General features: G+C 44.1%; 1 protein-coding gene across 1 annotated transcript in view; it reads right to left on the bottom strand.

The window, feature by feature from the left end:
• The window catches only part of kiaa0319l (KIAA0319-like), a gene marked incomplete at its 5' end in the record, with an annotated part of 29,976 nt that extends 7,307 nt beyond the window's left edge, over positions 1 to 22,669 (bottom strand). Inside the window, 13 exons of the mRNA XM_080531126.1 lie at positions 99 to 237; positions 1,186 to 1,337; positions 2,672 to 2,820; positions 6,042 to 6,174; positions 14,286 to 14,409; positions 15,390 to 15,618; positions 16,707 to 16,839; positions 17,201 to 17,293; positions 18,176 to 18,263; positions 20,360 to 20,457; positions 21,051 to 21,149; positions 21,477 to 21,693; positions 22,304 to 22,669. Coding sequence (XP_080387252.1) covers positions 99 to 237; positions 1,186 to 1,337; positions 2,672 to 2,820; positions 6,042 to 6,174; positions 14,286 to 14,409; positions 15,390 to 15,618; positions 16,707 to 16,839; positions 17,201 to 17,293; positions 18,176 to 18,263; positions 20,360 to 20,457; positions 21,051 to 21,149; positions 21,477 to 21,693; positions 22,304 to 22,669 — 2,020 coding nt within the window. The remainder of the gene's footprint in view (positions 1 to 98; positions 238 to 1,185; positions 1,338 to 2,671; positions 2,821 to 6,041; positions 6,175 to 14,285; positions 14,410 to 15,389; positions 15,619 to 16,706; positions 16,840 to 17,200; positions 17,294 to 18,175; positions 18,264 to 20,359; positions 20,458 to 21,050; positions 21,150 to 21,476; positions 21,694 to 22,303) is intronic.

Below are 22,669 nucleotides of genomic sequence, written 5' to 3'. Positions count from 1 at the left end.
GTGTGCGTGCGCGTGTGCATGCATGTGCGTGTGTATGTGTATGTGTATGTGTGTGTGTGTGTGTGTGTGTGTGTGTGGTGGATCAGCAGCACACTGACCTGGGCGGACCTCCACCGTGCCTCTGTCTGCGCTGCTCTGGCCTTTGCTGTCGGTGACGGTCAGAGTGAAGCTGTACTTCCCCTCCACCAGGTTACTGAGCAACAGCACCGCCTGGTGGTCAGAGTGGCTCAGTACATCCTGCAGGACAGGAAACAACACATTCTTTTTTTTTACATTTCAGGCATAACACACCACACAAACAGAACAACACCATACACAAACAAACAAAGAACACAAACTTGTGGGACGGATATCACGAGGTCATGTTCAGGAACCGTGATCATTGATGACGGTTAGACAGGTACAGTTTGTTACGTGAGATTTATGTCATGTTTGCCTAAGTGAGAGAGAAATAAAATGTATTTAAACAAAAAGAAAATTAATAACTACAATATATATATATAAACCCTAATCAGTGTCCGTTTTCTTAAAATAACAATCCCATTTCTTCCAATTCTTTTCTCCTTTTCCACTATTTTTGTAAAAAGGTTCACGATAGGGGGATTTCTCTGAAGCCAGCATGAAACAACACATTCTTAATGAGGATATTGATTTGAGGTCAACACATTTAGAAAGCTGTTATGTCTTCATAGGTACATTGTGGGTGAAAGAGTAATGGATCTTTAAAGAGAACTCATCCGCCAACTCTCTCAGCTTGTGGAGAAGTGATTCATGGCTGCTGTCAGATACACACTCCTCACAGGGAAATTACCTCTAGAATGACTCGTGCATACTCAACTTTACGAGCTGTGTATGCACTGTAACCTTTTACTTTCTCGTCAGGCTATGTCTGCAAAGGAAACCTATTCTGTTTTGTTATTGTGTCAGGTGTCTGACTTTTGGTCTCAGGTTCAGGAATTTCTGGCAGAAAACAATATGCATCTAAGAATAACTTTTGGATGACTTAGCATCTAACAGACTTGGGGCTGGTTTCACAGACAAGGCGTAAGCCTAGTCCTGGACTAAATCACACTTTCAATGTAAAATCTCCATTGAAGATGCTTTTTAGTCCAGGATTAGGCTTAAGCCTTGTCTGTGAAACTGGCCCTTGGTGTTCTACCTCCCCCTCCCCTGGTGTTCTCTTACCCCTGCAGCTGGGCTGCTGTCGTCGCGGGTCCAGAAGTAGCTGACGCCCCCCTGGTCGTCCGTGGTGCGAGAGCCGTCCAGCGTGGCGGTCCGGAGGGGCAGGGAGATGGCCGGGCTGGACTGGACCCGGGCCACGGGGGGCTGGTCCAGCTCTGACGGAGGAGGAACACAACACCGTCAATAAGTGAACTGAAGACCCATCTCTTTAGGTTACACCTTAACTGCTCCTCCTGAGACATCTACTACCCCCCAGCACTGCGTCTCCTGAGACACCCGCTTTTCCCCTTTACTGTGTCCCCCTAGACTTCTATGGCCCCCCTTGTACTGTTTCTCTGTTTCTCCAGTGTCTATATAAAAAGACACTCCTTCTATCACGGAGACTGCCAATGGCCCCGGGCCTGAGCTAGATTACTCTTCCTGCTACGACTGGTGGATTGATGATTCGCTTGCTTAGTCAAATGTATTGATTGTAAGTCGCTTTGGAATAAGGTGTCTGCTAAATGCCATTCAACATATTTCCATTGCAACTACAGCTACAGTAGTCACATCAAATTGAGACCAGACACTGGTATTAACTCAATACTCAACTACTATTGAAATTGTAACACTCCAATTCATTCATATGTGCAATAAAGGGGAATGACACAGGAAAGAAGTATTGAACACGCTAACTGAAATGTGTTTAATACTTGGTGAAGAAGCCTTCAAGACGCTTCCTGTATGAGGCACTTAGCTGGCGTAGCAGGCTAACCGCAGGGTTCCCGGTTCTATGTTCTGCATGACATCCCTTCTCTCTCTCACCCATCCTTCCTGTCAAACCTCTACTATCTCTATCACAATAAAAAGAAAAATGTGAGTGGGACTGCCCCACTCAGGAAAAATATAACTTTAATACAACATTTAAATAAATGCTTCCTGTATGAAAAAACTAATCTCTCACAGTGATCAGGTGGGATTTTGGCCCATTCTTCAACACAGACAGTCTTGAAATATTGACGATTCCGGGGGGTCCCGCTGGTGAATCTTCATCTTCAGTTCCTGTGTGTAGTTTTATTGAGTCTGGTCTAAATGTCATGTGAATAGCTGCAAAGGCGATATGTCGAATTAAAGAATTGTTGAATACTTATTTCCCCCGCGGTATGTGTGAGACTGGAGATGATGTGTGAGATCATCATCTTGTCGAGCCGGTTTGTGAAGGATGTTCTTTTTTCCACTACACTTCCTGATCAACACTGTACTTCCTGGTAGGGGTGACCACTGTAATCTTACAGCTGCAAAAGACACGAAACGGCTCTCTCAGCAGGTGAGGCTTTTTCTTGCGGAACAGCACACACACCCACACCCACACACACACACACAGACGCAGACACAGACACAGAACACCGCACCACCCCCCCCCCCCCCCCACACACACACACACACACACCCACACCACACACACCACCCCCCCACACCCCCCCCCCCCACACACACACACACCACCCACCCTCTCGTACGATGACCGTGACCGTGTCGGAGCTCTGCAGCTTCCTCTCGTCCGTCACCGTCAGAGTGAACTTGTACGTGCCCACCTGCAGGCCCGTCACCGTGGCAACCGCGCCGTCCGCGTTCTCGATCTTCACCCCCTCCGGACCACTGGAGGGAGACACAACGTCACACAGTCAGACAGGAAGGGGGGGGGGGGGCGCAGGCCATTTTATATTTACACAAGAGAGTGTAAGGAGAGGCAGAAGACCCACATGCATCTGTGACACGGTCTGGTGAAAAGGTCTGCATGTCTGCAATTCTCAAGTCGCACAAATGACTTTTTTTTTTGCATGTTAAGTGTTGAAGAGCCCACTCGATATAACAAACAACAGTTTTAGGATCACTAAATACTTATAATTTATGAATTGGATTCACTGTATCGTCTGCCGTAGGCTACTGGGTAAGTGATACTTGTAAACAAACGTACGTTTTAAGACGTGTTTAAAAGCAAGGACTGTGTGATCTAATTATGTGTTTTTAGCATGTTGATGTTCTATCAGCATGTTGTGATGTGCAGTTAGATGTTCGTAGCGAAGACCTGAAAAATGCCCTTGCCCTACTTGAGGACTTCTTCACCAGACCCTGTCACATTCATACAGACAGGAGGACATGATGGAGCAGGCTGTGGGTCTAATGAGTATGACTCTTACGCAAGCGTGAGAGGTTTGCTGTGTGTTTGACAGAAAGGTAACCAGTAACTTTACATTTCGTCTGAATCCAAGATGGCGGACACTGAAAATAAATTAATTCTGGTTTAATCCTGGTTTAAACTAGGATTAAAATGATGATGTGCAACGTGTCTCTGATTAACTTTAAACCTAGTTTAAACCTGCATTTACTAAGCCTGGATTAAGCCTAAACCAGGATTACTTTAAACCAGGTTGGTGTGACCCAGCCTCTGTGTTTTGTTTATTCTGAAGGCTGCACCCTGCCTGCAGGGTTCAGAAGGTGAGTGACTTGGGCCAGTATTGGCTTAGGGAAATGTCATCCTCTTTAACAATGGAAAGGATGACATACATGATTAAGGGTAAACAAGACTCCTTTAAAAATATATGGGGACCATTTTTGGAATATGTCCAGCAAAATGATGTGGGGAAATTGTTAGCTAACGAGAGGAACTCTGGGTGATACAGAGAGCTCTATGGACATTCACACTTCTGACAAGGTGCTCTATGTGTAACATGTCCCAACCAACCTATGTCCTATCTTTACTTGGATCAGAATATTGTAAACATGTATTTTGTTTGTCTTGCCCTCTGGTAGCATCTCAACATGTTTTTTGTTTGTTTGTTTGTCTGCGTTTTTTGTTGTTTTGTTTGTTTGTTCCGTTTTGTCTTGCTTTTGTTTATTTTTTTCTTGTGTGTCTTCGGTTGTTTTGTTTTTTGTTGTTAGATTGTGATGTGGGCATCTGTCTGTCTTGTTGGATGTTGTGTTGTCGCTGTGCTCCATGTTCTACTCTCAAGGAAAACAATATATATATATATATATATATATATATATATTTTAAAGAAGGTGAGTGACTCAGGTCCTATCCAATGTGTGGTGAAACGACATTTTTGTCATGATGATGAGCTATAGTAGGTCAGGGGTTGACTCTCTGCTGTAAGACTGCTGACTGAATCATGTTTTCAGTCAGAATCTCCAACGAATTCCTCCGGTCACTTGTCATAGCTAAAAGATTCTGTACTTTTTATCTTGACTTTCTAGGGTGATAATATCAATACCATGAGGAGATACTCCCTATGTTTTGTCTTTTGGATGATCTGCTGAGAACACCCAATATCTAGGCTGTACTCTCACTCTGATTATTTGAAGCATGCATAGCAAGACTATTCTAACCACTATTCCAGATGTGCATTTTCATATCCACTGTGTATCTGTACTCTTGGTCCCTGAGAGAGTGAGTGAGTGAGTGAGCGAGTGTGTGTGAGTGAGTGAGTGAGTATGTCTGTGTGTGTGTGTGTGTTTGGTTGTTTTTATGCTGATTCATGCTGATGTGTTCGCCAGGCTTCAAGCGGATGGCTGGGTGACATCACAGTTCATCTATTCCTGTCAGACTGGTTACTATGGCTCAACAAAATGGATCCATTAACCCTTTGGAGGAGAGTGGAGAAGCGACACCCCTCCTGAGACAAAGATTGGTTGGTCCAGGTGCATTTTTAGCTTGTGTGTCAGCAGCAGTATGGAATCTGTCATCCTCGTCAACGCAGAACAATCTAGAAAACCTTGTTTGATTGATTGTTTTACCTTTGGGTCATTGTGACGTGTCTAGTCATGTGTGTTCTCATATCCACTGTGTATCTGTACTCTCGGCCCCTGAGAGAGAGTGTGTGTGTGTGTGTGTGTGTGAGAGTGAGAGTGAGAGAGTGTGTGAGTGTGAGTGTGAGTGTGAGTGTGAGTGTGTGTGCGAGTGCGAGTGCGAGTGCGAGTGTGAGTGTGTGTGTGTGTTAGTGCTGTCCCAAACGACTATTTTTCTAACGATTAATCTAGCGATTATTTTATCGATTATTCGATTAGTCTAACGACTAATTTATCGATAAGTCTAACGATAATTTTTGTACTGCAAAAAAAAAAAAAAAAAAAATAACTTTTTGTCTCCACCTCACTGCTATGTTTAGCCAACTTGAATGCCAGCATGGCCATTTAGAAGTCTGTCCATCACCACAACACATAGCTAGCTAACGTTACTCTCGCTGCTATGTTATGATTAGCTAAATTGATGCTAACGTAGCATGCGAGCTACGAGCTAGATAACGTACAGTAGGTGCTCGCACCACAATGACAATAGGCTACCGTAGCTAGCCAGCTACATAGCTAACGTTACTAACACCAGAAGACAAGACATACGAACTGTGGTGAGCTACATTGCTTGTGTAACATTAGCTAGTAGCTATCCATTTTCACTCATACACTTAATTGTCTCGCCTGGTAAAATAAAGGTTTAAAAAAAAAAAAAAAAAACGCCATTTTTTTTATTTGCGACTAACCGACGCATATTACGCTAACCGACGTATTGACGTAGTCGGTGACGTCGACGACGTCGAATAATCGTAACAGCCCTAGTGTGTGTGTGTGTGTGTGTGTGTATACACACTGACTTGCTCTGTTGCCAGTGGTAGGTGACTAGTTCATTGTGACGTGTCTAGTCATGTGTATTCTCATATCCACTCTGTGTCTGTACTCTCGGTCCCTGAGAGTGTGTGTGTGTGTGAGTGTGTGTGTGAGTGTGTGTGTGTGTGTGTGTGTGTGTGTGTGTGTACACACTGACTTGCTCTGTTTCCAGTGGTAGGTGACTGTGTGTGTGTGTGTGTGTGTGTGTACACACTGACTTGCTCTGTGTCCAGTGGAAGGTGGAGATCTTCTGGTCGTCGGTGCTCTTGCTGCCGTCCAGCGTGGTGCGGTCCACCGGCAGGGTCAGCTCCTTCTCTGGCCCCGCGTCCGCTACCGGGGGCTTGTTGTTCTCTGGGGACAGGGGGGACAGGGAGGGGGGACAGGAGGACAGGCTCAGGACATGTACCCCATCCCAAAGACATGGTCAGGAATAGGCACATTATCATAAAGACATGGTCAGGAATAGGCACATTATCATAAAGACATGGTCAGGAATAGGCACATTATCATAAAGACATGGTCAGGAATAGGCACGTTATCATAAAGACATGGTCAGGAATAGGCACGTTATCATAAAGACATGGTCAGGAATAGGCACATTATCATAAAGACATGGTCAGTACAAGTACCCCATCCCAAAGACATGGTCAGGAATAGGCACATTATCATAAAGACATGGTCAGGAATAGGCACGTTATCATAAAGACATGGTCAGGAATAGGCACGTTATCATAAAGACATGGTCAGGAATAGGCACGTTATCATAAAGACATGGTCAGGAATAGGCACGTCATCATAAAGTCATGGTCAGGAATAGGCACATTATCATAAAGACATGGTCAGGAATAGGCACGTTATCATAAAGACATGGTCAGGAATAGGCACGTTATCATAAAGACATGGTCAGGAATAGGCACGTTATCATAAAGACATGGTCAGGAATAGGCACGTTATCATAAAGACAGGCTCAGGAATAGGCACGTTATCATAAAGACATGGTCAGGAATAGGCACATTATCATAAAGACATGGTCAGGAATAGGCACGTTATCATAAAGACATGGTCAGGAATAGGCACGTTATCATAAAGACATGGTCAGGAATAGGCACGTTATCATAAAGACAGGCTCAGGAATAGGCACGTTATCATAAAGACATGGTCAGGAATAGGCACGTTATCATAAAGACATGGTCAGTACAAGTACCCCATCCCAAAGACATGGTCAGGAATAGGTACCCCATCTTTTATCGTTCATGTGATACTCGTACTGTTCAGGGTGAACCAAGCTAGCATCAATAGCTTTACCCTCATCAGAGTGAACCAAATCTGACCTCACAGGTATGAATGCTTTACCCAATCCAACTGTAATAGTGATATCAGCTACACAGACAGACAGAAGCCAGGAGACAACATCACTGTTGATGTTTCCAACAAACGGTTGGTGTCCCTTACTGCAGTTCCTGGTACCAAGCCTGCGGGGTGAGCAAGAGTCTGAGAATGTGCTGATGAACCCAAATCCTGTTGCCCTCAGCACAGAGACAGTATCAGCTGGGCAGATGAATGGTCAACGGACTGACTTATATAGCGCCTTATTCACCCATTCACACACACATTCACACACCAATGGTGGCAAGCTACCATGCAAGGCGCCGGCCCGCTCATCGGGAGCAAATTTGGGTTTGGTGTCTTGCCCAAGGACACTTCGAGATGTGGGCAGCCGGGATTCGAACAGCCGATCAGCCGATCAGCCGACCTTGCGATCATTAGACGCCGGCTCTACCTCCTGAAATAATTGTCTGGATTGGATCTTGCGCACAACAACCTCAGCAGGATGTTTTGAATGTGGTTTGCGTGGTAGAACATAAGAGACGACAGATTTATCTATTGATATTTACTGACGATATTTACTATTATTTATAGTTCACCAGTTATGTCTGTCAATGTCATAATCAACAAACTCTTTAAAATACAAAATGTCATTCTTACGTCACAACGAAACACCACCAGTGTGTTCTTCTTTGCATGGCTTTGATCTAATTCTTTTTTTTTTGAAATTTTCTTTTTATTGTCAATGGTCATTGGTTACAACAATCGTCATTACATTCAACATATCACAATCAACTCAGTTCCTATGACCAAAGTCTTTTTTTCTTTTTTTATATTAAGTAAAGTAAAGACAAGACAAAACGAAAACAAAAACAAACAAAGAAAAAAGAAAAACAATAGCGAGTGAACTTTGGGAGCTTTCATCTTACATATGATAGATTAGAATAGAAAATGATTCAAGAAAATAAACACAATTACATCACCCTCTCATGTTCTTTTAACAATTCAACAGAAATCTGACCTTACAGGTTTAACATATCCAGTCCATTTCGTCCAGATCCGATAGAATTTTTCTACCTGAATTCTAAGGGAGTATGACATCTTTTCCATTACATATATATCATGAATTATATCTATCCATTCATCCACTGTGGGTACGTCTGGCTTTAACCATTTTCTTGTGATAGCCTTTTTACTTGCTACCAGAAGTATCAATATCAATTTTCTGTCGTTATTGTCCCAATTTTCGAATGAGATGTTTCCCAGGTATAAGGTGTCACATTTGAAGGGGATGTTAATTTCAAAAATAGCTTCCAGATTATTGTGTATCTCCCGCCAAAATGGGACTAGATTTGGGCATTCCCAGAATACATGGTAGTGATTGGCTTCATTCAGTCCACAGGATCTCCAACACGCTACACCCGTCCCCTGATGTCGTTTTTGTAGGGGGGTGATAAAAAACCTTGTAAGGTTTTTCCAACTAAATTCTCGCCACGTATTTGAGCATGTCGTTTCCCATTGTAGTTTACATAATCTGTCCCAATCCTCCCCAGAAATAGTAAAATTACCCTCTTTCTCCCATTTCTCTTTAATATATATTGTATTGACTGTTTTGAGATTGATCTGGCGGAAGCCATTGTATAGTCTAGATACCACCTTGTTGCATATCAATGATTTGCTTGCTGATGTAAATACTTCCATAATTCCTGTTACCCCCTCTTCTGATACTCCCCCTAAATTCTGATTGAAATGGTGTCGGACCTGGAGATACCTATAGAAATCATTTTGTTCCAAACCATGTTTTCTCTGTAGCGATTCAAAGCTATGGAATGCCCCCTTGTGGACAAAAGTTAAATAGTTCGAAAGGCCTTTTCCAACCCAGACTTTAAATCTAGCATCTGTTTTGTTTGGAGGGAAGTCTGTGTCATATGCACACCATCTTAGCATTTTAAGTGAGTCCTTTATACCACACAGTTTTACTGTCTCCTGCCAAATCTTCAAAGCCACGTTAATCCAGGGATTATTTTTATTTGTCATGTTGTTTATTAATTCACTATCTGCAACTATCGCTGCTATTTGAACCCCTTCTGTCATTGCACTCTCAATTTCCTTCCATCTTGCAGAGTATGATGGAGTACACCAACACACTACAGGCCTTAATTGAGCTGCGCAATAGTATTCTCGTAAACAAGGAAGGCCAAATCCCCCGTTTTCTTTTCTTAACTGTAGAGTTTTGTATCTGATTCTGGGTTTTTTCCCTTGCCATAAATATCTAGATATTAATTTGTCCCATTCTATAAATTGCTTAGCAGGTATCTCCACTGGAAGAGTCTGGAATAAATACAGTAACCTTGGTAGGATGTTCATCTTAACAGACTCCACCCTAGAGCTCAAACTCAAGAAGGGAATGAGACTCCACCGTAGTACATCTGATTTTAGTTTTACATTCAAAGGGCCATAATTAAGATCAGATAATTTTGAGACATCTTTTGGCAGGTTAACACCTAGGTATTTGATTGAATCTGCATCCCATTTCAGGTTATATTTCCCTCTAATATCGTTGGGTGGGTCATAGTTAAGTGTTAGTACCTGGGTCTTCTGAATATTTAGTTTGTAACCTGAAAGTGTCCCATATTCCTTTAATAAACCCATCAATTTTGGGATTGTCTGTGTGGGCTGTGTTAGATATACCAGGACGTCATCCGCAAAAAGACCAAGTTTATGCTCACCAGCTGCCATGTCTATTCCCTTAATTTCAACATTTTGCCTTATCCATTGGCTCAAAGGCTCAATAAAAAGGCTGAATAGGAGTGGGGAAGCGGGACATCCCTGCCTGGTTCCACGTTCCAGAGTGAAGGATCCCGATAGGGCACCATTAATTTTGATCCTTGCGGATGGGCTATCATATAATGCTTGGAAAGTTGCAATAATAGACTCATGAAAGCCGAATCTCGATAGTACCTTGTATAAAAAGGTCCAACTAACTGAATCGAAAGCTTTCTCAGCGTCCAAACTTACAAGAGCTGCCTCTATTCCGTGTTGTGTGATATGTCTGATAATGTGCAATGACCTTCTAATGTTGTCTTGTGTTTGCCGTTGTCTAATGAATCCTGTCTGATCTAAATGAATGAGTTTAGGTAGAATCCTATCTATTCTTCTGGATAGTATTGATGTAAACAGTCGATAATCGAGCTGGAGAACACTGATAGGGCGATAGCTATTACAATCTAGTTTGTCTTTCCCTTCCTTCGGTATGACTGAAATTATTGCTTCCCTCCACGAGGGTGGAATTTCCCTTTTCTGTAGTACCCAATTAAATGCCTTCAGTAATGTTGGAGCTAATTGTTCTCTAAATGATCTGTACCATTCAGCAGTGAAACCATCTGAACCCGGGGATTTGTTTGCCTTCAATCTCGAAATTGCTGATTGTAATTCCTCTATTGTTATTTCGGCTACCAAGTCTTTATTTTGTTCATTAGTGACAGAGGGTAAATCAAGAGAGGCTAGGAATGACTCAATCTGTAGGTTGTTGTCCACTTGTGGTTGGGAATATAGTGTTTTATAGAACTTTTCGAAACTCTGTTGAATTTTGTCTAGCTTACATTCTATCGCTCCGGATTCGGGGTTCCTTATTTTATAGATTGCATTATCTGCTTGTTGTTTTCTTAGTCTATATGATAAGAGTTTCAATGATTTCCCACCTACTTCATAGTATCTTTGTTTTGTAAATAATAGTTTTTTTTGTATGTCCTGATTGCCTATTTCATTTATCTCGTTCCTTATGTCTTTCATTTCTTGTTTTACCCTGTTATCCAAATTGTTACTGTGTTGTCTTTGTAGATGTTTTAATTTAATTTCCAGGTCATGCAGTCTTTGTCCTCTAAGTTTTTTTATAAGTGAAGTAGTGGCGATGATGTTACCCCTCATTACTGCTTTAAGTGCATCCCAGAGCATATTCGGAGCCACTTCCCCGTTATCGTTTATTTCAAGATATGTTCTAATTTCAGTCTTCATGGCCTCCCTTGTCTCTGGGTTATTCAGGATACTTGAATTCAGCCTCCATATTGTAGACCTTGGCTTTCTATTGAGACACACAGACATGTAAATAGGGCTATGATCAGAGAGGGCAATCGGTCCTATGTCACATTGACTTATTCTATGTAGGTCTCTATTGTAAATTAAAAAATAATCTATCCTTGAGTATACGGCATGGGGGGAGGAGTAGTGGGTGTAGTCCCGGCTGGATGGATACAATTCTCTCCAAACATCTATGATTCCCATTTCCTTCATTAATGCTTTTATCTTCCTACTTATAGGTTTTGACTCTGGATTACCGCTAGATGCATCCAATCTTGGGTTTAAACGAACATTAAAGTCCCCCCCACAGATTAAGATTCCCTGAGATTTTGTGGCCATTAAATCAAATATCTGTCTATAAAACGTCCAGTCACTACCAGGAGGAGCATATACATTCAGTAAACTCACTAGGGTTCCCTCTATTTTCCCTATTATCATTATAAACCTACCATCTTTATCTTTAAACTCTGATATGTGTTCATAGGTCACTGTATTTGATAACAGTATGGCTACACCCCTCCTATGACCTGGTTCGTATGAGGATGAATATACATATTTAAAACCCAGTTTATTCAATTTGGCATGCTCTGTATTGGTAAGGTGGGATTCCTGTAGGTATGCTATTTGTATTCTATCTTTCTTTAATTTTGTTAGGATCTTCCTTCTTTTTATCGGGTTAAGTAAACCATTAACGTTAAAAGAAACTATTCTTATATCTTGCATTTAGGTTATAACATGTGATATTTCCATCATGTACATGAAAAGCTTCCCAGTCGCTACAGTAAACAGTTGTAAATGAAATACACAAACATAGTACTGAAAAATGAACAATGAACAATGAAATACACAAAAATAGTACTGAACACTGAACTGGACTTCCGAAGGAAAAGGTGACATATCACCTTTGGTAATGAGGGGTGCTGGCCACTAAGTGGGGCCCCTCTGTTGCAAAAATAAAAAATAAAAAAGATGTGGCTCTTGGTCAATGACCGAATAGGCTGAAGGAAAAAAAAGAGTCTAGTGACTGTCTATGAACTGTCGGTGTCAGCCTATGTTAACATCTTGAAAAAATAATAATAAGAGTCTCTGGGCTGAAGTGAATCACTCACTCATTATCTGCTGTAGAATCCACATCGCCCCGACGAAACTGCTTCAATCTCTCCCGGACTTGCTGCTGATGTTGGTTCTGGGCTCCACCCCTCCGGGGCTCGGTTGTTTCCCACGGTAGAAGTCGAGTCAGCGTTTCCTCCGTTATGCCCTTGTCCTTGGTCCCGCGAACAGCTCCGTCCAAGATGAATCCCCGTCTCCGCAGGTCCTCTGCTGCTTGTGTCGCGCTGTTATACATGACGGTGCCTGTATCAAAAAAGACACGCATTCTAGCCAGCGGGGTCTGGAAGCGTATTCCCCTCTCCTTAAGCGCCTTCTTGATGGGTATATATTCCTTCCTTTTGTTCTGCACGTCCGTCGCATAATCATGGTCGAAAAAAACACGTTTGTTTTGGTAAGTGGGTTGCTTTTTCCAGGCGGTATAGAGGACCTTTTCTTTCACTGTAAACTGGAGGAACTTGATGACCATGGATCGCGGTGGAGCTCCTCCGGGTGGTCTGGGCGCCAAGGCACGGTGGGCACGCTCTATCCCCAGGTCACAGTCAAGATCACCTCCCAATTCTGACTTTATCAGTTTTTCAACAAACGCTGCTACGGAGGTACCCTCCGAGTCCTCTGGGATGCCGTAGATCCTGATGTTGTTGCGTCTAGACCTCCCTTCCAAGTCAGACACTTTATCTTGCAACGCCCGCTGATTACCAAGTAACTGGGTGAGGGCATCCTTGACACCAATGTCCCACCGCTCCATTTCAGCCACACCGTCCTCCATCTGCCCCACGCGCTCCTCCGCCCCCTCCACTCGGCCTATCACGTCTTGGATTTGCTGGTTCACTCCTGTCGTGAGTTCATCCATTTGTTTCTTAATGTCCTCTCGGAAATCCGTGAGGAATTCGGAAAAGTCCTTTTTCAATTCAGCTTGCCAAGTTGTCATACCCGCATTCACGACTTCGCTCACCACTTTACGAATCGAGTCCAGCGTTTCATTCTCTCTCAAGCCTCCATCTTGTTCCGTCGGGGTAACGTTAGCTCTGTTGCTAGCTGCTCCGTCTTTCTCAGTTATTCTCTCAGATGGCTTTCGAACCCCAGTACCCTTTCTCTTATATTTGTCCCCCTCCATCATTACGTTGATATATATCAATTCGAGTGCATAAAATATCTTGAATTAGGGGTAATTTAAGGCTGACACCGGAGCTCTGTTATCAGGCTGCCATCTCTGTTCGCGCGCCACCGGAAGTCGGCTTTGATCTAATTCAATGATTGGACATATGCCAGGATATATACAACAAACGGTGTGTCAGCAAAGCCTGGATTATCATGAAAAGATCCCAGCGACCCCAACCACAGCCTGTTTGAACCGATGCCGTCCAAATGGCGAAGCCTCTTCCGGAGCCTCAGGGCCAAAACTCAGAGGCTAACCAGCAGCTACTTCCCCCAGGCCATCAGGCTCATAAACAAGCCCACTGTAGACAATTGACTATCGTCCCCAAGCACACCCCATGTATACAGACTACCTAAACCTTAGGCTCACAGCCCCTACTTGACTACTACTTGAACTATCCATTTTTTTTACTATGTGTACCGTTTAATGTATCCTGTCTTATTTGTCACTTTCGTCCTGTACTATAATAATTATACAATAATTGTCTCTGTGACTTGAATTATCCCTTTGTGCTGCAATGTCATGAACCGAAGCCTAAGAATTTTACTGTCTTACACCTGTGTAATGTGAGGTAACAATAAAACGTGAAACTTGGTCAGTAATGATTGCCCGGGCCTTCGAGTGTTGTGGTTCTATCGATCTCCGTCTCTCCACCTGTCTATATTACCAATTCAATGTCACGGCCACCACGTTCACGCAAGCAAACATCCATCCAGATAAGGTACAGTAGTAGTATCAGCAGCGGTGTTGTTGACATTAAGCCGTGGCACATTGTGCGGTGCTGTTTGCCTACCTGGTTGGACGATAACGGTGACCTGCGCGGTGTCCTGCTGGCCGGCCGAGTCGCTGACTGTGAGCTGGAAGGTGTAGTCCCCCTCCTGCATGGCCGACAGCGCAAGAGTGGGGGTCCGCACTCCCTACGGACACAAACAACAGACTGTCAAAACCAACTATCCCTATCAGGACCAAGCTCCGGACCTGGGGTGATGGGGCTGCGGCTGAAAAGGCCCCGTCCCTCTGGAACGCCCTCCCCAAACCACATCAGACAGGCCAACACCCTCCCAAACATTTAAACAGGCGCTCAAAACCCACCTCTTCAAGCTCGCCTTCACCAGTTAACCCTCTCCTCCTCCCCTTCCCACGTGTCCCCAGCACTACCTTAATTAAGCCCTTATACTTTTTTACCTTCCGTTTCTTTTTATTATTACTACTCGATCTTTTCAGTTTGTAAAGCGTCTTTGAGTGTCTAGAAAAGCGCTATATAAGTCTAATGTATTATTTGTATTATTATTATTATTATTATACTGTACATAGCTTAGCTACCTTAACTGTACATAGCTACCATAAGTACCATGCTTGCCATACTGTACCTATCACTAGTGTATCTATCATGTTTTATTATATCACTATTTGCACTTCTGGTTAGATGCTAAACTGCATTTCGTTGTGTGGTACTTCTTTGCAATGACATTCAAGTTGAATCTAATCTAATCTACTCTGTCATGGAAGTCGTACCAGGGTTTCCTGACAACAAGGACAGTTGGTGGGTGAATCCTGATGACGGAGCTTCTGCTCCTCCTGAGACATCTACTACCCCCCAGCACTGCGTCTCCTTAGACACCCGCTTTCCCCTCTACTGTGTCCCCTAAGACTTCTACTGGCCCCCTTGTACTGTTTCTCCAGTGTCTATATATAAACAAAATACTTTTTTTTTTTTTAAACTATCACAGAGACTGCCAATGGCCCCGGGCCTGAGCTAGATCACTCTTCCTGCTGCGACTGGTGAACTGATGATTCACTTGCTTAGTCAAATGTATCGATCGCGAAAGTCACTTTGGAATAAGGCATCTGCTAAATGTAAAATTTAAAATGTAAATGTAAAGGTAAAGCTTCTCACCTGCATCTCCACCACCTTGCCCTTGCTCTGGGAAGTGAGGGACCACTCGTAGGCCAGGGGCTCGTGGTCGTCGGTGCTCTGGTTGCCGTGCAGCGTGACCGAGTTGCGCGGCAGCGTGATGACCCGGTTGGGCCCGGCGTTGGCCACGGGCCGGTAGTCCATGGCCTTGTTCACCTTCAGGGTGGCCTGGGTGGAGCTCTGGAAACCGTCAGAGTCCGTCACCGTCAGACTGGGGAGGAACATGGAGGGAGGAGAAACCGTCACACACACTCACAGGTAGCCGACAGGTTAGACTGGTTTGAGAGGCCGGCTAGCAATCGGAAGGTCGCCGGTTCGACCCCCGCCTCAGGAGGTTAGCTGCATGTGAGCTGGTGACGCTGGAGGGTTGCTGGCATCATATCTAAGGTGCCTAACCACTGCCGTTGTGCCCTTGAGCAAGGCACTTAACCTCTAATTGCTCCAGGGGTGCTGACCCTATGCCTAGAGCAAAAAGAAAAATCATTTTTTTGGGGGGGGGGGGTACTTTTTTTGTGCAATGACAAAAAGGTTGAATCCAATCTAATGAAGAAGATGACGTTTGTCTGCAGTTGGAATTTGAATCCGGGTAAAAATGTCGATGGATACAGAGTTTGAAAGGACACAGTGTTGAATAGGTAGGAGCAAGGTCTTGGGTAATATGGTATGAAGTCATCTTAGACCTACTGTAAGACATCAGACTACTGTAGGGTTGAGAGGAGGAGGCGGAAGGGGGAGAGACATACATGAGGAATGTACTGGTATGAGGAAGAAAGCTCTGGAGCTTTAGAGGAAACACTCGCCTTTGGACGACACAAGCTCTAGAGTGTTCTAGCCAGTAGAGCATCCCTATGACAACACAAGCTCTAGAGCAGTGGTTTTCAACCCTCTCCTCTGGGACCACCAGCCGTTCCACATATTTGATCTGTTCCACCACCAGCACACCTGATTCAACTAATCAAGTGGTCCCCGAGGAGAGGGTTGAAAACCACTGCTCTAGAGTGTTCTAACCAATAGAACATCCCTTTGACGACACATGCTCTAGAGCGTTCTAGCCAGGGGCCTTTGGACCTCACAAGGCAGTTGTAAATATTGACTATGTTTTTGTCTTGTGGCTATGTGTGTACATTGTCCATTGTGATAGTCATGTGTAATGTGTGTATGTTTGATGTATTTGACACTGCTGTATTGAGTTTTTCCATCTGTACCGTCAACAAATTCCACCGACCTTGGTCGTGTGGTCATTAAACGATTCATTAATTCATTAATTCATTAATTCATTCAATAATAATAATAATGTACCTGAAGGTGTAGTTGCCTGGCACCAGGCCGGTGAGGGTGAGGATGGGCGTGTCAGCGGAGACCTTCTCCTCCCTCAGCGGTCCCTTCACCTCCTCCCAGTGCCACGCCACCACCTTATCATCATCCGTGCTCTCTGCCCCGCCACACCGCCGGAGAGGAGGAAGAGAGGAGGAAAGAAAAGGTACAACATGTAGCCTGAAACGATCTCAATGTTCTTCCATGTTTCCCCTACCAAGAGAGCCACCGTAATATATAATCACACATTTTGGTTTCAGTTGATATTATTCATGTAATCTGTACGCCTAACGACATATTTCATATTAATCACGATACTGATAGTACGTACATATCTAGGAAAAGTCATGAAAAGAGGGTCCTGAAATGTTATGGAGTGCAAAGATATAAAATTTTTCTTTACCGGTCAAATGACCCCTCGTGGCTGTTCTAGTGTTAAACCCTGTACTGAAGGTGGCCCACAGGCCTGCTGAACTCACGGCTGCCGTCGATCACCGTGGAGCTGGTTGGCAAGGAGATCTCCTGGAACTTTGGGGAAACCATGGCGACGGGCGGCTTGTTAACTCGAGGCTCTGTGAAGTGGAAGAGAATAATATAACTGCCTCAGGTAGATGGAACATCAGGTGTGGGTTAGGGTAATAATAATAATAATAATAATAATAACTTTTATTTGTATAGCGCTTTTCCTGCAAACGTTGCAGCTCAAAGTGCTCCAATCATTATATATTCATAATTGTATTACTTAGTCATTTAAAGGCAATATTAAAAAGATGGGTTTTTCGTCTTGACTTGAACATATTTGCTGAGGTTGCATCCCTAATGTAAACTACCTAGGGTAGATGTATAGAACATCAGGTGGGTTAGGGTAGATGTCTAGAACATAATACCGTAATAATAATAATAATAATAATAATAATAATAATAATAATAATAATAATACATTTTATTTGTAATGCACTTTACAGATTAAAAACAAGAAGAAAGATAAAAAATAATTTTAAAAATAAAAAATAAAAAGGCTAATAAAAGGCTCTATTAAAAAGGTAGGTTTTAAGGCCTCGTTTAAAAGCATCCACAGACTGCGGTGCCCTTAGGTGGTCAGGGAGAGCATTCCACAGCCTGGGAGCAGCCCAGCAGAAAGCCCGACATTAGCTGTAAGCCCTGTCATTAAACTACCATATTTGCATTTTGCATTCTTTACATTTAGCAGACATTTAGCAGACGCTTTTATCCAAAGCGACTTACAATTAAGAGATTATAGTGACAGCCTCCCTGGAGTAACTTAGGGCTTACTCAAGTGCCTTACTCAAGGGCACACTAGTGATGGTGTTCCCAGGTGGGATTTGAACTCATGACCTTCTGATCACCAGTCCAACTCACAATCCACTAGGTCGCCACTACCCCACTGCTACCATATGAACGTTGTTGATATGGATCCTAAGTTCAACCCTTACCTGGTTTGACGGTAACGTTGACGTATCCTTCTCCGTGAGCGCCGTCGCCGTCCACCGTCACTTCAAACTCGTAAAGACCGACGGTCAGCTGGAACAGGAGAGAGGGCAGGGGGGGGAAGTCATGACAATTGTTTTGGACAACATTCAAGTACTGCAGTCATTCACATTCACATCGCTCCAGTTATACATTCAACCACCCTCCGAAAAGGTAAGATGAGAGAGACAAAGAGAGATAAGAGGGTAAAACAGTTCTCTCCAGGGTTCCCACACCTTCTGAAACATCAAATTCAAGCACCTTTCAAGGACTTTCAAGACTCAATTCCCTCAAATTCAAGGACCCAACACGGCATAGTTTGAGACAGATCTAGATTAGAATTTATATAATAGGAACTATCCGCTCACAGACAACAATTAAAAAGAGAGGCTTGAATGTGTGAACACTAGATGGTCTCTTGCCTTCTCTACCACAGCACAGCAAAACAATATATTGTGAAATATGTGTAAAGTTAAGCAATACAGAGACTTATTTACTTGTTGACGAGCTAAGTAAAACATTATTTTCTTTTTCTTTTAGAGGGAGGGAGAGAGAGGGAGAGAGAGAGAGAGAGAGAGAGAGAGAGAGAGAGAGAGAGAGAGAGAGGGGGGGGGGGGGAATTCAAGCATTTTCAATGACCCATGTCTATTTTCAAAAAAAAATAAGACCTTGATTTTTTTTTTCAAATTCATAAACTTTCAAGGATTTCAAGGACCTGTGGGAACCCTGTCTCTCAGAAGCAGGGAGAGGCAGTACACGGAGGACGAGCTCATTTCTCATCCTCCGATTTCTACCTCCACCAGCCTCCCCCTGCTCGGAACCCAGAATCTGATCTCTCTCTGAGGTTGCCCTCTGTTAACAACTCCACCTGCTCACGTGGCCACAAAGGAAAACACAGGCGTTAGCTGAAGATGTTGTCATCATTTCGCAGTGTGCACTGAATTTGTTGAAAGAAAAAAAATCCTGTTGAAATCCCCAGCCTCCGTTTCAAGCACCTCCTCAACTCTTCTCCAAATAATTGATAGAATCTGTGACATTGCTCAAATTAATGGGACGGATGACCTCCCCCCAGCGCCATTTGTATTATGGTTCCCCATTAGACACTGCTGATGTCTGTCTGAGTGTAGTCTGGTTGATAATAATAATAATAAGAATAAGAATAAGAATAATACATTAGACTAATATAGCGCTTTTCTAGACACTCAAAGACGCTTTACAAACTGAAAAGATTGAGTAGTAATAATAAAAAGAAACAAAAAATAAATAAAAGAAAGTATAGTGGTCTTATTACTTTTTTGATTACTAAATCAAAATCTAAGTGTCTTTGTAGGACAACTCTCTACTCTGTATACAGCAATTACACCTAGATTTCGGGCAGAGAAGCGGCGAACAGGCAACGCCAGCGTCCTCTCTCGACCGGCATTTTTTGAAAAGCTCAAATTTGTATCAAAGTTTTATGAAAGTCCTTGGTTATAGTGTCCCGACACTTCTGCCCGACTGTGGTCTGGTGGACCGATGAGTCAAAGCTGGCCTTCATTAAGCCAAATGAAATACCAGAAGTGACCCTAGACCAAAGACCAATGAAAGCAGACAGCGCATAGCCAACGGTGCAGGGCAGGGTTCGACATTAACGCTTGCCTGCTTGCCCGGAGCAAGGAAAACATTTGCCGGGTTTGTTTGCGCGAGCCCGACGACGCTGCTGGACATCCTGGATCTGTTTACCTGTGTGCAGGAAGAACAACAGACTGGTCGGCGCAGGTGCCAGACAGCGTCATCGGGCTCACGCAAACAAACCCGGCAATGTTTTTACTTGCTCCGGGCAAGCGGGCAAGCGTTAATGTCGAACCCTGCATGGGGACATCAATCATGCCACAGCACTACCCCCGCCCCCGCCCCGCACGCCCCCCCGCCCCACACCCAGTGTTTGCACATCACACGTTCCTGATTCTGAGTTATGCATCGCAACCGTGTGATTCGCTGAAATCAAATAATAACAAATACTTTACTGGGTAAATTCACTTTCACACGAAGGCCAGGTTTCAGTGGTTGTTATTCCAGACGTAGACACACACAGAAGCCCTGGAGACGGGGTTAGAGACGAGGTGAGACTTGGGGAAGAGTGATGTGTGAACTGGTAACAGGGATCTTACCTTGCTGAGTTTGAGCGTCTTGCTGTGTTTCCCCTCCATCTCTCCGCTGTAGTCTTTGGGATGAGTTCTCAAAAGCCAATCAAATTTATAGTTTGTCCCTTTTAAGATAAAGAGAGAGAGAGAGTTAAAAGAGTTAAAGATGACGAAAACCATACGATTTCTCTGCTCTTCAGGTTATCCGATCTCGTTGAAATGAACAAACCATATTCTAGGAAGACCTGTGAACAGCACAGCTAAGATGACATGAGCCTGGCAGAGGGCAGAGTGAAGTGTTGTGGATTTAATTGATTCTTAGTAGACTGAGTAGAACTTATAAAGCACAAAGAGCTTAACTCAACTGACTCAAAAGAGGCCTTTTATTAAGCAAGGTTACAGCAGCTCAGACAGAAAAGTAGACAAAAAGATCCCAACATTGGGCGGGACTCATATTTATACAGCTGTCCTTGGTCATGAGGTCACTCACTATTCTTGAGAACCAATCATATTATACAAATCTGTGATTGCACAAGTTATGGGCACCGTCCACAGTCAGAATTATTCACTGAGCCACAGATCTTGACACATCTCTTACAGGAAGGAAATGGGCCTTCCTTGTGTGCTAGATTCGCCAAAATGTAGAGAGACTTCAATTCTCAGTATAACATGATAAAACTACTGATAAGACTACAACAGACGGGTGTGTGTTCAGTACCTGGCTGGGGGTCTGGCACCACAAAGGCGTTGAGCTCCACCTCGTTGCGTGGCAGCGTGACCTCCACGCTCTTCCCCGCCGACACCACCAGCTCCCTCACTGTCATGGAAACACACAAGGTTGTCATGGTAACCACAAGGTTCTAGAGCGCCGACCAAGGATGACTTTATTCACCAAAAAATCCATAAATGATGATGCTTCATTTTGTAGCCAGTAATCAGAGTGTTGTTGCTAGCTTGGTCAATACCACATAGAACACTCTGTCGTCTAGGTTGGTGAGTGTTCTGTAACTTAGTCAGTTAGTGAGGTTTAAGCCCTGGCTACACATCTCAGTGCGTTCATGTAATTAATAGCATATTATTATCTAGTATGGTATGATGTTGTACCAGGTAAGGTTCAGGTTATGGAGACAGTGGACTGCCTTACCAGCCTGCGTTGGTGATGGGGTGATTGTCGGAGGTGTGGGCGGAGGCCCTGAGCTGCGATTGGATGATGGAGTCTCTGTCATGTCCTCTGATGTTGAGTTCTGCTGTGAGGAGGCTTCACTCCTATTGGTCAGCTGGATTTGAGTCTGATTGGGTGATTGTGGGAGAGCGATTCCGCTGATGACCGTGGGTGCGTGGAGAGCACCTTTGGAACCCCCCTGTGGAGACATCGCTGAACGTTCATTCATCACCACATCAGACAGGCCAACACCCTGCCAACATTTAAACAGGCCCTCAAAACCCACCTCTTCAAGCTCGCCTTCACCAGTTAACCCTCTCCCCCTCCCCTTCCCATGTGTCCCCAGCACTACCTTAATTAGGCCCCTATACTTTCTTTTATTTATTTTTTGTTTATTTTTATTATTACTACTCTGTCTTTTCAGTTTGTAAAGCGTCTTTGAGTGTCTAGAAAAGCGCTATATAAGTCTAATGTATTATTATTATTATTATCAACTTCAGGCACAAATAGAAACCTTATTAAGTCCATGAGCAAGGTTGAACGACCTGTAGCCCTCATCATCCCTGAAGTAAACACAACAGTAAGAAAACTTTAGGAACAAAATACATTTCAAAATTAAAATTCACAAATTCCACTCAATCACTTCATCCTACATAACATTGTACGTATTCACCCTTTCCTTCAGTGGTCACATTTTAATTAAGGGATGGCTGGGTGAGGGAGGAAGGAGGGAGGGATGAATGGATGGATGGAGTGAAAGACAGAAAGAAAGAGCAACACTCGCTAAAAGCAACATCCAGCTGACTCACAGTGCTGGTGTGTTGGCTCTCCTCCCGGGCGGTGCCTTGCGGGTCGCCCCAGGCGTCACTTCCACTTCCCTTTCCTGTCGGCAGGCCCCTCCGCAGCCTCCTCGTCTCAGACAGCATCTGGAGCAGGCCCAGGGACTCCAGGTGAGGCTGGGGGAGGTAGGCGACGGCACAGCGCCGGGCGTTGCTCTTGGGGCAGTACAGCAGTACGCAGCGCCCCCCGAGGCTCCACACGGCACTGCAGGCCGGCTCCAGGCAGCAGTACTCCCAGCACTTGGGGCCGCCCCTCCCGTCCCCCAGGGGGCGCCAGCCCAGGCCGACCACGCTGCTCCAGTGGATCCCCAACACCCCCCCCGTCACCCGGCACAT

Source organism: Nansenia antarctica (assembly GCF_963989245.1).
Source record: "Nansenia antarctica genome assembly, chromosome: 5".
In the NCBI taxonomy this organism is placed as follows: domain Eukaryota; kingdom Metazoa; phylum Chordata; class Actinopteri; order Argentiniformes; family Microstomatidae; genus Nansenia; species Nansenia antarctica.
Note: the sequence above shows the minus strand (reverse complement) of the source record. Positions and strands in the feature narration are given on the sequence as shown.